Here is a 17,142-nt window from a genome sequence, read left to right on the forward strand (position 1 = left end):
AAACATGAGGGAGGAGGCTGCTTCCTGTCACCCCGGGGTCGGTCAGGTGCCCCGCAGTTCCCCCAGGGCTGCCCTCCATGGGGGGGCCCTCCCTCCCGGGCTCAGCTGAGACGCTCCTACATAGGCTCCAGGGGCTGGCTCGACTGGATGATGCCGACGCTGCTCCTGTGGCTGGTGAACGGCGTGATCGTGCTGAGCGTCTTTGTGAAGCTGCTGGTTCATGGGGAGCCGGTGATCCGGCCGCACTCGCGCTCCTCAGTCACCTTCTGGAGGCACCGGAAGCAAGCAGACCTGGACCTCGCCCGGGTGAGTCTGTGCACCAGCTCAGAGACCATCATGCTCAGAGCGTGGGCATCCTCCGTCCCTCTTCTTCAGGGTCCTCTCTTCTCAAAGGTACAGGAGGGAAGGTTCAGGTGTCATACCCATTGCATGATGGGAAAGGAGAACAGCATTGACCCCAGTTTCCCAAGTGTGGCCTCCAGGAATGAGAAAAACACAGACAGGGTCTTCAATACAGGGCAGTAGACTGTCCACTAGGCCCTCTCAGGTTGGCAGAGACATGTTCAGATCCTCGGTCAGAGTAATTTCACTGCATATTTGTCTAAAACTCTGGTTCTCAAACTTCAGGGTCATCAGGACCACCCTGAGGGCCCACCCCAGAGGTTCTGAGTCGGTAGCAGGGAAGGGTTGGGATGGAAAACCAGGAATTCACTTTTCTAACAAGATCCCAGGGACTGATGATGCTCCTGGTCTCTGGAGACCACACTTTGAGAACCTAAAAGCCTAAAAGATCACATGGTTCATCGTCTCCATCCATGTTATCATCTTATGTATGAAAGGTACTGGGGGAAATTCTGCATAGAATATTTGCTTAAAGATAGAATGCGGTACAATCCCAATTTAGCAAAAAGGCTGGGAGGAAGTATATCAGAATGGCAGCAGTCATTCTAGGGGATGAGATTCCAGGTGATTTCTTTGTACTTTTCTGTAGCTTTCTGAGTGTTCCCAGATTTTTCTTCACTAAGCATGCATTACTCTGATAACCTGGGAGTCTGAAGAGAAAGTAAGAGTTTTCACTAAAGTGAAACTAAACGGCTGCCCCAAGGCCGGCGAACATTACACCTTCTCGCTTCCTTCCAGGGGGACTTTGCGGCGGCTGCGGCCAATCTGCAGACCTGCCTGTCGGTGCTGGGCCGGGCCCTGCCCACCTCCCGCCTGGACCTGGCCTGTAGCCTCTCCTGGAACGTGATCCGCTACAGCCTGCAGAAGCTGCGCCTGGTGCGCTGGCTGCTCAAGAAGGTCTTCCAGCACCGGCGGGCCGCCCCAGCCACTGCTGCGGGCTTCGAGGAGGAAGCGAAGACCAGCGCCCGGGACGCAGCCCTGGCCTACCACAGGCTGCACCAGCTGCACATCACAGGTGAGGGCTGGCGGCCGCGGCCTGGCCTGCCTCCCAGTGCCCTGCGCCATCGCCCCACCCGGGCTCAGTTTGGCAGTTTTCTGCCCCAGATGAACAAAGTCCCCTTTACAACGCTCGTTGAGGATGGTTAGACCAACCGTCCACCCATGGCCATGGCTGTGAAGATTGCAGTTCATCATTGTGTGTGCTTAGTCACTCAGTCGTGTCTGACTCTTAGCGACCCCATGGACTGTAGCCCTCCAGGCTCCTCTGTCCATGAGATTCTCCAGGCAAGAATACTGGAGTGAGTTGCCATACCCTCCTTCAGGGGATCTTCCCAACCGTGGGATCAAACCCTGATCTCCTGCATTGCAGGCAGATTTTTTACCATCTGAACCACCAGGGAAGTCTTCCATCATTATAAGACATGTGTTTTTTCACTTTAACATCTCTGCACCAGGCTGTATCCTCTACACATTGAGTGTCATGGTTGAGTTGGCAGTGCTTTCTCCTTGGTGGTGCTTAAGTTAATGGAGAAACTTCAAAATTGATGGCGTCTTAGAATCAGAGAAACATGATCCTTTATTTCATTCCATGAAGTCCTGCTGTAATAGAGAAGCAGATTGGTCAGCAGGTGAATAACAGTTCAGTGTGGTTTAGGGGTCACAGGAGAGTTGGGTTTCAGCTGGGAGGGGAGGGGTCCCTGTTGGGTAGGGCCCTGGGAGGCTTCATGTCAAATCTTGGCTTTGCATGGAAGGAGGCGTTGGAGCTCACCAGCTCTGCCGAGGAGATGTGCCTTCCGGGCCGGGGGATGTGTTCCCAAGGAGGAGGCTCCGCTGTGTGAGGGGAGGGTGACGGGAGCCAGCACAGAGGGGGCGACGGCATCGTCAGGCCTGTTCTCTGAAGCCGAGAAGATTCGCTCCAATGAAGAGGCTGCCTTTGGGAGGCCTTGTGGGAGCTGGTGCAGGTGCTGAGAGGACAGACAGAGAGGAAGGAGCAGGTGAGGTTGACAGGCCTTGGGGACTCATTGCCTGGAAAGGGTAAGGGGCTTCCCTGGTTTCTTGCTTGAGACTTGGGGTGAATCATGTTGCCACCAATAAAGGTGGGGAGAACAGGAGGCACACAGCTTTCTAGGGAGGAGGTGAGACATCCAGCTCGGGACCCTTGCCCACGAGACACTGAGGAGGGCTATTCAGTGGTGGGGGCCGAACCGGATCTGCCATCCATGGAAAGGAGCTGGGTCTCTGGTCTTCAGGTGAGGATGAAAGCCATGGGCGCTGATGAGAGGGCTTGTGATGAAAGGGCCCCTCCAGGGCATGTGGGAGGAGACCCACACAGAAAGGACAGGGAGTGGGGCAGAGGCTGACCTAAGGTGATCAGGCAGGAGAGGCCGAGAGGCTTGGTGTGTGGGGAGGAAAGGGTTCAAGAAGAGAGGTTGCTGCTGGGATGTGGGTAAGACGAGGGCAGAGAGCAGCCGTGGGTGCAGTGACAGGAAGGCCATAGGCAGCCTGGTGGCTGGGGGAGCTTCGCCCGGGGGTGGGGCGCTCCCAGGCCCCAGGGGGGATGGAGATGAGACACTGGGGCAGCCTTGGGGCTGGAACACCTGCGGCCTTGTGGAGCTCTCGCAGCGGGGCCCCATGTGCAGACCTTCCCTGCTTCCCCGTCCATCCTGAGCCCCTGGGGATGGAACAGGCTCCATCCAGGTCTCTGATCCGGAAGCTGCATCTGTTGAAGAGAATTCCAGCTGGGATGTTTCACACCGCTCATCCCCCACACTCAACCCAGCACTCGGCGGGCCTGGCCCTGAGCAGGGCCCCGAGAGGACAGAGTGACCGAGAGACGACATGGTCCCCACACTGCCTTCCCCGCATAGGAGAAAGCCCAGTTGGTGGTGCCTCCTGGGAAGACCAATACCTAAATGTCTGTGCCAGATGAAGTCTGGGGCCTGATATGAGACCAGAGAGGCTGGGTGGGGTCAGGAGGTCCACCACAAGGGTCAACCTGCTCCCCCCCCCCCCAAAAAAAAACAAGGCAACTGCTTGTGCTGGCCACCTTCCCTTGCTGTAGTGAGGACCGAGGCAGGTGTCAGTGTGAGAGCCTCAGAGCCTCGACAACGCCCCGGGGTCTGGTCCCAGCCTCGGGGTCCCTGCGGGTGAGCCGTGTGGCTCTCACGGGAGAGTGCAGTAAGCATCTCCTGGCTGTCCACCTCCCTGCCAAGATGTGTCCGGCCGTCACGGCTCAGTTTTGTGTAACTTCCTTCCCTCAAAAGGGTGTGTGTTTATAGACTGTGGGATCTTGTTGAAGCAAGATAAATTCAGATCAGCTTTTATTTTTTTAATCTTTCTTGCACCATTTGGAAACATGGGACTCTATTGGCAGAACACGGCCATGCTGTTGACACCGTTTGGGAAAATGCTGCATCTAGCCCCCCAGAATCCTGTTCACTCACCCGCAGTCCTGACCACTTCTGTTACCCAGGGCTGGGGCTGTGGGCCAGCCGTTTGACCTGTGCTTCCTCTTGTCCTCAACCACCTGTGAGGTAGAAGGGAGCACAGAGCTACTGGGTTGCAGGACTGGCGCCCCATCCAGGGCTGTCTGATCACAGAGTCCACCAGCTTCCTTGCCATGGTTCTGTCCTTGTTCTGATGGTGCTGGAGGAGGCAGGAGAAAGCATGGGTTGAGGGCCTCTGTCAACATTCATCATCCCGTTTCTGCCGCTATAGGCAAGCTTCCCGTGGGATCTGCCTGTTCTGACGTACACATGGCCTTGTGTGCGGTGAACCTGGCTGAATGTGCCGAGGAGAAGATCCCGCCGAGCACGCTGGTGGAGATCCACCTGACCGCTGCCATGGGGCTCAAGACCAGGTGTGGAGGCAAGCTGGGCTTCCTGGCGGTGAGTGTCCTTCACTTCCATCCCTTGGACCTTCTCAGAGCGCCCTTCCCAACCAAGTGAGTGAGTGAGTGAAAGTTGCTCAGTCGTGTCCAATTCTTTGTGACCCCATGGACAGTAACCCTCCAGGCTCCTCTGTCCCTGGAATTCTTCAGGCAAGACTTCTGGAGTGGGTTGCCATTCTTTTCTTCATGGGATCTTCCTGACCCAGGGATTGGTCCTGCATCTCCTGCATTGCAGGCGGATTCTTTACTGTCTGAGCCACCAGGGAAGCCCTTCCCAGCCAGGAGCCAAGATGTAAAACTTGGTGTGGGCCCTCCCTCAGTTGCTGACCACCTTGAGGGGTAGATGTACACTCAGTGGGTCATTCCACAGATACTTGGCAGTAAATAAAATAGACAGGAATTCCTCCCCCCAAGCCATTTTAAGTGGAACGAGGCATTCTAGTGCCCTGAGGTGTTGCTTCAGTGATAAGAGTGACCTTGTATTCAAGAGGCTAATATGTGACTCTTCTGCTTAGAATCTGCTGGTCGTGTCTCCTGGTTCTGTTATTAACTGAGAGGCCTTCTGTTTGGTACCTTGTGTTGATCACAGCTCTGTGGGTCTAGAAGTGGAAAACACTGTATGTCTTGTGAGGGGCTCGTGTCAGACTCCTGGTGGAGACCATGGTTTCCTCCAGTGTGCCTGGCACAGGGCCAGCCTCGGGAACTCTCAACTGGATAATTCACAGACTATGTTGCCAACTCGTTCACAGCCCCTGCTGACCTCAGGCTTTCTCTTCCTCTAGCAGACACAAGCATGTCTTATTCAGTGTCAGCTTTGGGTTGGCTGCCCAGCACATCAGCTATGTTCAGCATAGAATGATCTTATCCCCCCATCCGTCCGTATCTTTTAATAGCACTGATGCGCTGAGAATGAGCAGGAATGTGCCCAGTGCTGACACTGATGTGCTTGAAGTGTGTCACCATAATCTGGGTGACAGAGGACACGGGAGAGGAAGACCGTGTTTCCAAGACCCGTTCATTCAGCAAAGGTTACTGAGGCCCGGCACTCCCCGGGGAGGACGTGCAGTGGCAAGCAGGACTTTCGCCCTGCCAGGGGTGCTCACAGTTGGACAGGAACCCAGATCAGGCCCAGGTCTAAGGGGCAGCAGGATAAGGTGGGGTCTGGATGGCTGCCTGGAGAGCATACTGAGCTCCCGACCCTGTCTTAGAGGAAGTCAAGGTGGCCTCTCTGGGCTGGGAGCAGTCCTAGTGCCCTGGACCAGTGTCAGCACATTTGTCACTTCTCTGTCCCCCAAGAAGATTTGAAGGCATAATCAAAATACAACATACACACAGAAAAATGTGTCCATTTTAACTTAGCAACTTGATACATTTTCATACAGTGAACTTACCCACTTAACAGCCACCCAAATCAACAAGTTGTGTGTTCCTGTCACCCCCAGAGGCCTTCACCCATGCTGCCTGCCCCAGAGGTGACCGTCGTTCTGAATTCCCTCACTGTAGTTTAACCTCCCTGCTGTTTGTTGTTCCTCGAAGCTTTTTATTAAAGTACAATATGCCTGTAGAAAAGGATGCAAATTATAAATACACAGGTCAGTGACTTCATAAAATGAACACACCCTTATAACCAACAGACAGATCCGGAAACAGAGCATGACCCAGACCCTGGAAGACTTTCTTGGGGCCCTTGCCATCAGCAAACTGCCACTCCCCACCCCAAGCCCCCCAGCCAGGTAACGGCCATCTCGATGACCTCAGATGTTTTGCGTCTATAAACTTCATATGAGGAGAGCCACGCCTGTGTCCTGTAGCTGTCTGCCCTCTCCCGCTCAGTGCCATGTGTGAGGTTCATTTATGTTGTGTGGGTACAGATTGCCCGTTCTCGCCGCTGCGTGGGAGTCCACTGTATGACCGAACACTTCCAGTGGACCTGGGGGCCGTCTCCTGTTTTGGTTACTGTGAATAGTGGCGCTGTGACCATTCCTGTTCCTCTCAGCGGGCGTGTGCCTGCATCTCTGGTCTGGCGCTGCTAGCTCAGAGGTTTTCTTATGCTCAGCTTCAGTGTCCACAGCCTGGCGGTTTTCCAAAGTGGATGAACCAATTTTCACTTCCCAGCAGTGTAGAGAGTCTCAGTTCTGTACCCTCAGCAGACACAGGAGAGTTCTGTGTTTTTGGTCTTTCTGGTGGTATCTCATAGTCCTCATTCACAGTTCCCAGGTGGTTAACGATGTGAGCCCCTTTTCATGGGCCATCTGGATGGTCTCCTTTGTGAACACCCTGTTCAAGTCTTCTACCTGTTTTTCATTTGTGACGTCTGTCTTTCTGTTGGTTCGAGGAGTTCTCTGCTCGGATCCTGTGTTGGAGGTGTGCTTTGCGTGTGTCTCCTCCCACTCTGTAGCTTGCTGTTCTCTCTCAGTGGTGTTGGTTGTAAGCACAAGTTCTTAATGTTCATGAAATCATCTGTTCTTTTCCTTAACAGATATATCATGCCCTCTTTAATATTCCTTTATCCTACCTCAGTGTCATAAAAATACTCTACTAGGTGCCTGGTAGACCCGTTATTTTTAAATGTCGCACGTGGGTCCATAATCCATCTGGAACTGGTTTTTTTATGAGTTGGAGGCAGAGATGCCAGATCTACTTTCTTTTTCACATGTCTGTCTCCCTGTCTCAGAATCTGTTAAAATGACTGACTGCTCGCCCCTGCACTCAGTGGCCCCTTTTGCATAAATTAAATGTCTGCGTGTGAGGACTCTGCTTCTGGACCCTCCGGTCAGTTCTCTTGTGCACCACCAATGTCACAAGACCATATATCTAATACGCCTGGAAGTATCGGTCCTCCGGCTCTAATGACTAGTGTTTGCTGTTTACCTTCCTGTATACATTTTAGGATGATTTCCATCAGCCCGGAAATCCCAGCAGGGTTTTGATTGTCCTTGTTGCTAAGATGCAGCTGCTCTGTGAGAGGGACTCGTCCGTTTGAGGAATGCATGTGTGTAGCAGCTGAGGATGGGGGAGATGGTCCCCCAGTGAGTGCCCCACCTCCCCAAAAACATTGAGTGTGCCTAACAAGCAGTGAGCAGTTTTTTGTTACCGCTCTTGTTTTGTTTTTTTTGCCACATAGCACAGCATGTGGGATCTTCTGTTTTTGTTTTTCTCTTTTCTTCTGGACTGTGCCACGCATCCTTTTTTGGATTCAGGCAACCATCTCCAGGTTCCCTTGAGAGAGCCAGCCTGCTTGGTCCATGTCCTTTGAGTGACACTTTGGCAGGGCTATTTCTGACCCTGGCATTCAAATCATCTGAGACCGTCACATTAGCTGATGGTGCTCAGATCCTAGTAAAGGTCAGAACCGTCAGGCTGAACCAGCAGAGGAAGCAACCTCCTGGGTTGTGAAGGCAAGGCTGCCGTGTGACAGGTGAGGCCCAGCCCAGCAGCCGCTCCTCCTCCAGGCTCCCTGCACTGCGCTCTTCTCTCTCCCCTCCATCCTTCTCTGCTGAGTTTCTCATTCAGGTTGCACTGTATCAAGTGGTTTTAGTGGGTTTTAGAATAAAGATTTGTTGTTGTTCAGTCACTATGTTGTATCCAACTCTTTGCGACCCCGTGGACTGTTGCATTCCAGTCTCCTCTGTCCTCCACTATCTGCCAGGATTTGCTCAAATTCATGTCCATTGAATCAGCAATGCTAACTATCTCATCTTCTGCTGTCCCTCTTCTCCTTTTGCCCTCAGCCTTTCCCAGCATCAAGGTCTTTTCCAGTGAATCAGCTCTTCACAACAGGTGGCCAAAGTATTGCAGCTTCAGCATCAGTCCTTCCAGTGAATATTTAGGGGTGATTTCCTTTAGGATTGACTGGTTGGATCTCTTTGCAGTCAAAAAAATGACACAATTTCTGAAAACATGGATGGATATCACTATCCCTGCAGGTTTATCCCTGGGCCCTGGAGTGATGTAATCTTATGGGCAGAAGAGGGGCTTGAGAAGCAGGAGCTCTCTGGTAAAGAGGCTTTCAGAGTCTTTTCCTCACGAGATCAGTGTTCTCATCAAGGGGTCACCCAGGGATGGCAGTGGGGGCGGGGGGGGTCTCTTTCTCTCTTTTTTTTCAATATTCATTTATTTATGTGCTTGGCTGTGTTGGGTCTCAGTTGTGGCACACAGGATCTTCATCACTGCACGTGGACTCTCTAGTTGCAGCGTGCAGGCTCAGTAGTTGGCAGCACATGAGCTCAGTTGCTGCACAGAATATGGGATCTTAGTTCCCCAAACAGGGATCGAACCCACGTCCACCTGCACTGCAAGGTGGGTTCTTAACCACTAGACCACCAGGGAGGACCCTAGGGGGTTCTCTGTAGGGTGGACAAGGCCCTTGCCAGGCCAGCCTTGAAGGAGGGGCATCACGCAGGCCTGCTTGCGTCCTGGACGAGCCTCAGGGCGGCCCTCTCACTCTGGCGCTTTCTAGACTGATAGTGACCGTAAATGACAGTCGTCGGCCACTTGCCGGGTGCCTGTTCTAAACTCTTCACACTTGGAGGTGAAAGAGATGAAAATGAGTCAAAGCAGAACACAGTTTTACCTAAAAATACTCTGAAAGATATGTAATTAAAATGGTAGATAAGAAAAAATCTCAGGACCCAGGGGGCTGCCTGGCTGGAATGCAGGGTTGGACAGGGTTGAGGGCGGGCATGCTGTGGGGGGCCAGGGGGGCCTGGGAGAGTGCCAGCACGGCCAAGAACAAGATTCAGGTCAGGTTGGGCAGACCCAGCAGGACAGGGTGCAGCCGAGTCCCCAAGGGTGCCTTGAGCCCCCAACCCCTTCCCTCTGGGGTTTGTCATTGAGCCTGGCAGGTTCCCCTGGAGCCATCACCCTGGTTTCCGTGGGGGTGTCTACTTGCAGGCATGGAGGGTCCCAACCCTCCTGCTGGCCACCCTTCCCTAGCCTGCCTCCACCACGGTGGCACTTTCTGACAGCCTTCTGCTGCCTGCGGCTGGTGTCCGCCAGCCCGGTGTCACAGTGGTCCTTGTCCTTCCACAGAGCTACTTCCTCAGCCGCGCCCAGAGCCTGTGTGGCCCCGAGCGCAGCGCCGTCCCCGACTCGCTGCGCTGGCTCTGCCATCCCCTGGGCCAGAAGTTTTTCATGGAGCGGAGCTGGTCGGTGAAGTCGGCTGCCAAGGAGAGTCTGTACTGTGCACAGAGGAACCCAGGTGAGAATGCCTTGGCCCCTGGGGGCCCCCGGTGCTGCCCCCAGACACATGGAGACACAGGGTGCCTCGGCCGTGAGTTCCTTACACTCAGGAGCTTGTGAGCCTGGTCGCCAGCGAAGCTGGGTTTGCAGCTCGCCACTGGGCCACTCAGCCCTTGATCCTGGCATCAGTCACCCCGCCACACATCTCCAAAGGTGACTGAGCGCCAGCCGGAATCTTGCCCTTGTGCCGGGCGCTGTGGAGACTCAGCAGGTGTGGAGGAGCTGCTCACTGGCCCCGGTCTCCCGCTCCTGCCGGAAAACAGACAGACATAGACGGAGCAGTTAGGGAACAACAGGCGACAGACGGTCGTCAAGTGCTCAGGGTGGTGGCGGAGACAGGGCTCCGGGCGTCGGGGGAAGAGGCTGGCTGGCTGGCCCTTGGTTTCTGACGGTGATCAGAGTCGACTCGCCCGGCCTCGGAGCGGGCGGGAGAGGCCGGTCAGGTTGGCCCAGGCTTGAGCAGCCAGCGGCTTTGTGCTGTCTGCACTTTTCCTCTCTCTGAACTGGGAGTGTGGGGAGTCAGACGTGATCAGCAGGTTCAGGGGTGTGTGTCAAGCATTTTGTGAGGAAGGCAGGGTCCACTGTCGTTTCTTCTCAGTAATTCTGTTGTTCAAAGTAAAAATGACGCATGACCCCAGAGAGGAAGGGCAAAAGCAGAAGCCATTATCAGTCTCGGATGCGTGGCCAGGCTGCTCTGTCCACAACGGAGGCTGCCCCTGGCCCTCACGCCTCTGGTGGCTCTGTTTCTAGGCCTTGTCACCCAGAATATATTCCCAAGTGTCCTGCCTCCCCATCCTTGTCAAGTTGAAACCCACACGTCTTTGGCGTGTGAATGAGGGGAACGGTCTGGTGATGCCCTGTTTGGGGCCTGCCAGTCGGGGGACTTGGTGACAGGCAGCTGTCATTGCCAAGCATTGCCAGGCTTCTTGTTTAATCGGCTCGGCCAGACAACTTCTGGCCACAAGTCTTGTGTGAAGGCTGTAAGCGGGAGCTGGCTCTTCCTCAGCCTGTCAGGTAGGGGCCTCAGTGGCCATCCTCCTAAGCCGTGGCAGAAGGGGTGGCCTCTGAGACTTGGGGTGGCTATCCATCTTCCCGGTTTCTGTTTGCTGACGAGGGTCGTGGCCATCACCTTACTGCTCCCAGCCTTGAATGAAAGGACTGAGTCTTGTGCCAGGAGACACAGCACCCCTCACGCCCCCCACTGGAACCAGTCCAGGACTCGTGTAGTCTTGGACTTGACCACTCTCCCCCTGCACACCCCGCACTTCTGACTGTTCAGCGAGCAGTTCTGGGGTTTGGTTGGGGAGGTTTGGCCCCATTCCGTGGGTCCCTCCCCCACACACTGTTTTCTCTGTAGGACAAACTGAGCTCATACGTGAGCCCCACTCACCCCTCTCCTGGCTTCCTCTTCTCTTAGCCGACCCCATCGCCCAGGTGCACCAGGCCTTCTGTAAGAACCTGTTGGAGCGAGCTGTGGAGTCCTTGGTAAAACCTCAGGCCAAGAAGAAGGCTGCAGACCAGGAAGAGGAGAGCTGGTACGGACCTTGGCTATGCCCTTCCCCCGCCCCGCCCCTGCCTCAGGCTACCCACCTGGGTAGCACAGATGGAGCTCTGAGATCCACCTCCCTTAAGGAAACGAGCCCCAGTGTGGCCACTGCAGGGAAATCCAGTGACTCTTTGATGTTGATGTCTCAAGCCTGGCAGCCCTATGAGAGCCCTCTGTGGGCTCAGAGCTGGCTTCTTTGCCTCTTGCTGACCCACCAAGTATATCACTTCTCCCTTTTCTCCTTTCTACCTGTCTCTTCACTGAGTGGAGTCAGTTCTTGGAGCAGGTTGGGGATTTGATTTTTTTTGCTTTGCCCTTTGGCAGGGGGAGGGTGGCCTGTGGAATGGAGCATGGGAAGCTCAGCAGAAGGCAGACGCCTCTGGCCCAAACATCTTGGGGACCCAGACTTGTACTGAGAGGTCAGGTGGTGTCTTACTCTTACGGAGTCACCGAGCACAGCCTTTCCTTTACAGAGTCAGACCTGAGAGGCAGACAGGTGCCAGCATCGCTCTCATTCAAGGCCCAGGTCCTGACGAGAGTGCACCTGGGCAGAGAGGGGATCTCCTGCCTGGGGGATCAGAAAACTTCTGGGCAGAGACCACGGTTGAATTGGGTCTTGAAAGGCAAGGGATGAAAGAGAAACCTTGCTCTTCCTGCAGTGTCAGAAACAGTGTCAGGGCAGCCTGGGGTGAGCCGGAGTGGTTGGTGGGGCAGTGTTCGGAGTGTGCCTGGCCCTGTGGGCCTCAGAGCTGGGGGCTGACCAGCTAGGCCATGAGTGAGGTCCTTGTATACATTCTGATGTGCGTGGGACCCTTTCTTTTCTTTGCAGTGAATTCTCCAGTGCGCTCGAGTACCTGAAATTACTTAACTCTTTTGTGGACTCCGTGGGGATTGTGACACCCCCCTTCTCCAGCAGCTCCGTGCTCAAGTCGGCCCTTGGTAAGCACCTTGCAGGAGGCTCCACGGGCCTCAGGTTGCTTGACTCAGTTCTTCACAGCACTTGTGTCTCGGGGGTCCAGGGTTAGTTATGAGTCTGCCACTCAAGAACCTTCTCTGGCTCTGAGGTGTGTATCTGCAGTCCCCACATCACCCCCATCCACAGTTCCCCTCGCTGGGCTGTGTTTTGGGGGCAGGAAATCACAATGCTACTAGAAGTGGGACGATGAGTGAGTCTGTGATGCTGCCCGGGCCCTGGCTGGCCGGGACAGGTCAAGAATGCTCCCAGATGCTCAGAATGGGCAGCAAGTGGTCCAGGCCCTGGGGGCTGGTGGGGGGACTCACCTTTCAGTACACAGCGGTCCCTGGGGCTGCTCTTGGGTCTGACACTCTCTGCTGGAGAGGCCTTTCATCCGGTGTCCGTACTGCTCCGGCACCCACTGCCTCAGGTGGCCGCACAACTGCTGACTGAACTGGCAGCAGGACATTCTTTGCTTCTGTCTCTAAACTGCCCTCCAGATGACAACACGAGAGCTGCCGCCTCTTGCGTGGCTGAGGCTGCAGGAGAGAGTATGGAGCTTCCTCTAATGACTCTCCCCACGGAGGGCAGGATCGCAGGGAAGCAGCCTCCCATCGCAACCTCTGACCTCATGGCGTGTCTCATTTCCTAGTTGAGAAAACAGTGTGCTCTTAGGCATTTCATGTGCAGGTTCACTGAGAAACTAGGCCTGAGAGAGGAAAACACTAGAAAGATGTTATCCGCATCATTACTATACATATTCTGGAAACACTGTTTTTCACAACTGTTGGAAATTTGGGTTGTTTCCAGCTTCTTTCTTAAAAAGTAGCACCACAGTGAACATCTTTTTTTTCTCTATTTAGGCTCATTTCTTTGTGATGGATTTTCAAAAATGAGATTCCTAGGTTAATAGGAGTGAACATTTTTAAGGCTGTTAAGGCAAATTGCCAAACATGTTCTGAGATGGGGCTGGTGGGTGTGAGAGGGCAGCCTACAGGCCCCAGCCTGTCATCTGGAGGGAGAGATGACAGGAACAGGGAGGCTCTAGTTTCCGCAGTGCTTGAGCAGCGTTTGGTTCTGTTTGCCTCTAGGCCCAGACGTCGTCTGTCGGTGGTGGACATCCGCCATCACCATGGCCATCAGCTGGCTCCAGGGAGATGACGCTGCTGTGCGCACTCACTTCACTGAAGTGGAGCGAGTCCCCCAGGCCCTGGAAGTGACAGAGTGCGTAGCCCTCCTTGACCTCTTGCCCGCTTCTTTCCAGGGGAGCCCCTGGTGCCAGCGGGTGCCAGGCTTGCTGGGTTAGTGGGGGCAGGGAGCGGGTCTGCGTGGCCATCAGTGTGAAGGGTCAGGCAGCCTGGGGACAGCACAACAGATGGAGAGATGAAGCGAGGGGGCAAGGGCGCTGCGGAGACTCCAGACGTGGCGAGGTGTGTGTGTGGGGGCGCGAGGTGTGTGTGTGTGTGTCTGTCTGTCTGTCTGTCTGTCTGTCTGTCCGTCTGTCCCCATGCTCCCAGGGCTCCTCACACAGGCTGATGGGCAGGAAAAGCTGGTGGCTCCTTCTACTACAGAAGGTCCCGGTGGAGCCCGGCAGGCCAGTGCTGGCTTCTGAGGCCCAGGGATCCTCTCGTGTGCTGGTGCTGAGTCCCATTTCCTCTCAACCACCCTCCACCCCACCAGCCGTATCACTAAAAAGGCCTTTAACACAAGGCATCACCAGAGAGCTTTTGACATTCCTCTTGGGGACTCATGCCTGCCTCTTGGGGGCATTTGGCCTGTAGTGACGGGCAGCCTGCCAACACCCTGGCTGCTTCTGACTGGATCTGAGTGTCCCTGACATCTTCTGCCACTTGAAGAAATTGTGAAATGCCCCAAGGCAAGAAGGCCTCACTGGGGCTTCCCTTAGAGCCAAGGCTGTCGCGTTTCCCGCCAAGCGGGCACTTACCCGGGAGAGCAGGAGGGAGCCGAGAAAGCAGGTTTAGGCAGCTTCACCACTCCCAACTTCATTTAAGTAACCCCCTTTTAAACTCTGACCAGTGAACGCCCACCCAGGGTGTGTTGTCTTCCAGCTGACGCACCCAAGCAGACTGAGGCCCAGCAGGTAAACTGTCTAAAGTCATCTCACTTCTAAGAACAGGCCCTGGGGTGCAGCTAAAACCCCTGCAGGCATTCCCTCCCCTCAAATTCAGCCACCCTGGGGCCCCTTTGCTTTTTGGTTGTGGTGATGCTGTAGGACGCCCCCCCACCCTAGCCTCCCCACTCTCTCCCTGATCTGCTCCATGAAATGAGGCTGTTTCTCCAGAGTTGCGCACCCGGCCTGTGCACCTTAGTGAGTGGGTGCAGATAACAGGGCCGATGTCGTATGTCCCCACAGGGCGCGGCGAGTGGTACTGTGGCTCTGTAGAGAAGAGTAAACTGACTCACGGGTTTGTTTTTTTTTACTTTGTGCTCTTCTACTTTTTTTTTTTAACCTTTTATCTTGTATTGGAGTATAGCAGATTAACAATGTTATGATAGTTTCAGGTGAACAGCAGAGGGACTCAGCCACACACAGACATGTACCATCTTCCCCCTGAGGCACAGATTGTTTAAGTGACCATCTTGGGTGACTGCTGGTGGTGGGGCTGGGGTCTCTGATCCCTTCCCCTCGGTCACATGCCACATTTGGGGGTCTCCTGCACCCCTCCACGATTCCATCATCCACTCAACGAGTGCTTAGCTGAGGGCGTACTTGGTGTCAGCTGAGTTCTAGGTTCTGGGAGGCCACAGTGAACGAGACAGTGAGTTATGGCCATAAGCAAATAGATAGTGGCCCGCCCCACTCAGCTCTCCACTCTGGGAGCCGTGGCCTGTGCCAGGGGCCAGTCTCGGCTCCCAGAAAGCAGGCAGCACACCATGGGAAGGCGTTCTGGGCCAGAGGCAGGTCAGTCTGCAGGAGTTCACACAGCGCCTGGTGAGGCCAGGAGGCTCACAAACTGACAGCCGGTGTCGGGGGAGCAGGGGGCCTGAGCCAGGGGGCAGCAAGAGGAGGCTTGCAGGGGGCTGGGCAGGAGAAGGCGGACCAGAGGGCCAGCAAGTGAAACAGGTCTCAAGTGGGGAATGGGTATTCCAGGCAAAGGCAGCCACGTCAGCAGAGGCGAGGAGTGAGGAATGGAGCAGAGATGAGCTCCAGTTGCCTGGAGCCTGGAGCTGGGTCAGAGGCTGAGAAGAGCCTCGTTCAGCGCCTGCTCTCCTCCACTCCCCTCACTTCCTCCTGCAGCCATGCTCCCGCCTGGATGTTCTCACATGTGTCAGACACTCAGGGCCTTTGCACCTGCCATGCCTCTTTCCAGAACCCTCCTCCCTAGAAATCCACACACCTGCTTCCCTCGGGTTCCTTCTGCACCAGTGTCACCTTTTCCATGAGGACGTCCTTGGTCATCCTTTATAAAATGCCATGCCCTGGCTCCGGGTGACTTTCCTTCATGGCCCTCGCAGTGCCTGGCTTTACACAGTCAGCATCTAATGTGTTGATCATCCAACTCCCTCACTAGGAGTGTGCACATTTCTGGAGTGAAGAAGATGTTTAGGGCCAGGGAGCCTCCCTCGCTCAGGGCCGGCATTTCCAGTCTGGAGCTGGGACCTAGAACCATTATGGCGGCCTTTGGTCCAGCAGACCCACATGTCACAACAATGTGGGGATGGCAGTGGCCGGCTTGGGCTCCCAACATTCATTCTGCCAAGGTGATGTGCGCTGACCTCTTGCCTCTCGCCTCTGTCACCGCCCAGGAGCCCCCTGGTGAAGGCCATCTTCCACACCTGCAGAGCCATGCACGCCTCGCTCTCCGGGAAGGCAGATGGGCAGCAGAGTTCCTTCTGCCACTGCGAGAGGGCCAGTGGCCACTTGTGGAGCAGCCTCAACGTCAGTGGGGCCACCTATGACCCTGACCTCAACCATGTGAGTGGGGGCGTATCTGGCCCCGGGGGTGGTGCTCATCCCTGCTGGGAGAGAGCACTCTGACCTGCCGTGAGCCCACACGGCCTGTGGGACTGCGCGAAAGGCAGGCCAGGTAGCAGCCCCTCCCCCAGAACCTGGCCCGGTGGTCCGGGGGTTTTCCTTTCAGCCCTTGGGACCAGCATGTTCCCATCTGGGTCCCGGGTCCTGCGGGCCCTCAGCTGGCCAGGGCACGCCTCTGCCGCGGCCCCCGCCCCTCGCGCGCACCCCCTGGAGCGGGCGGCTGTGGTGCATTGTAGTTGCATTGCACGTTCTGGCGGTACCCGTGCAATGTTTCCACAGTGCATCACAGAGGCCTGCCCGGCCCTCGAGAGACGCCCCCGTGCCTTGCTAGAGGGACTGTGTCGCTGCTGGGTCGCGAGGCAGGGCTGTCCGGGGTCCGGGGCAGGGGAGGGGAGGCGGCGTCTGCTCACCAGGAGGAGCCTGGTTCACTCCGGAGAGGGAGGCTGTAGGTGTGTCCTGAGGGTCGGCCTCCGAGGCCCTCACTAGGGTTGGTCTGGCACGTCTGGCTGAGGTCGTCCCTGGCCCCGGAGCCTGCGATGAACCCGAGATGACACGCCAGCCCTGCAGGACAGGTGCGCCCGCAGGCCCTGAGGCTCGCTCTGGGTGGTTCCTCTGCTGGGCCCAGTAGTGTTTGTCTTCATGGAGCCGCAGACGAGTGTGAGGAGGAGAGAGAGGCTGCAGGCACCTGTGTGGGAAAGTGCGCCTGGAAGAAGGGGCCCCCATAGAGGCTAGCGTCCGTCAGAGGGCAGAATTCAGCCCCAGGCTGCTACCTCACCTCTCAGAAATGCTACCCTTGGTCGAGGAGAAGGGTCTCATCCATGTTCTCCACCAGTGCTGTCAGCAACCAAAAAACCACTGTGGCCAAGGGTCAGGCAACATACAGGTGTGAGGCAGGGTCGGGGGTGGGGGGTGTGGGGCAGCACCCTGGAGAAGGGGACGCCAGGCTGGATGAGATGGGAACGGCCTGGAGGCATCCATTGGCCCCTGAGGGCAGCACATGAGCCACCTGGAGAAGCACTTGCCCTGGCGCTGAGGGTGAGCTAGGCCACACCAGCCTGGGCTGAGGCCAATGCTCCTTTGTGACCCTGCAGCCCTGTGTGTTGCCCGTTTTG

At 55.8% G+C, this 17,142-nt stretch overlaps 1 protein-coding gene across 1 annotated transcript in view; it reads left to right on the forward strand.

Moving 5' to 3' along the window:
- The window catches only part of SREBF2 (sterol regulatory element binding transcription factor 2), a 56,320-nt gene that overhangs the window by 34,521 nt on the left and 4,657 nt on the right, over nucleotides 1-17,142 (forward strand). Inside the window, exons 9-16 of the mRNA XM_065944805.1 lie at nucleotides 125-306; nucleotides 1,141-1,417; nucleotides 4,120-4,289; nucleotides 9,323-9,491; nucleotides 10,950-11,067; nucleotides 11,908-12,017; nucleotides 13,125-13,257; nucleotides 15,802-15,970. Coding sequence (XP_065800877.1) covers nucleotides 125-306; nucleotides 1,141-1,417; nucleotides 4,120-4,289; nucleotides 9,323-9,491; nucleotides 10,950-11,067; nucleotides 11,908-12,017; nucleotides 13,125-13,257; nucleotides 15,802-15,970 — 1,328 coding nt within the window. The remainder of the gene's footprint in view (nucleotides 1-124; nucleotides 307-1,140; nucleotides 1,418-4,119; nucleotides 4,290-9,322; nucleotides 9,492-10,949; nucleotides 11,068-11,907; nucleotides 12,018-13,124; nucleotides 13,258-15,801; nucleotides 15,971-17,142) is intronic.

This window comes from Muntiacus reevesi, chromosome 1 (assembly GCF_963930625.1).
Source record: "Muntiacus reevesi chromosome 1, mMunRee1.1, whole genome shotgun sequence".
Classification (NCBI taxonomy): domain Eukaryota; kingdom Metazoa; phylum Chordata; class Mammalia; order Artiodactyla; family Cervidae; genus Muntiacus; species Muntiacus reevesi.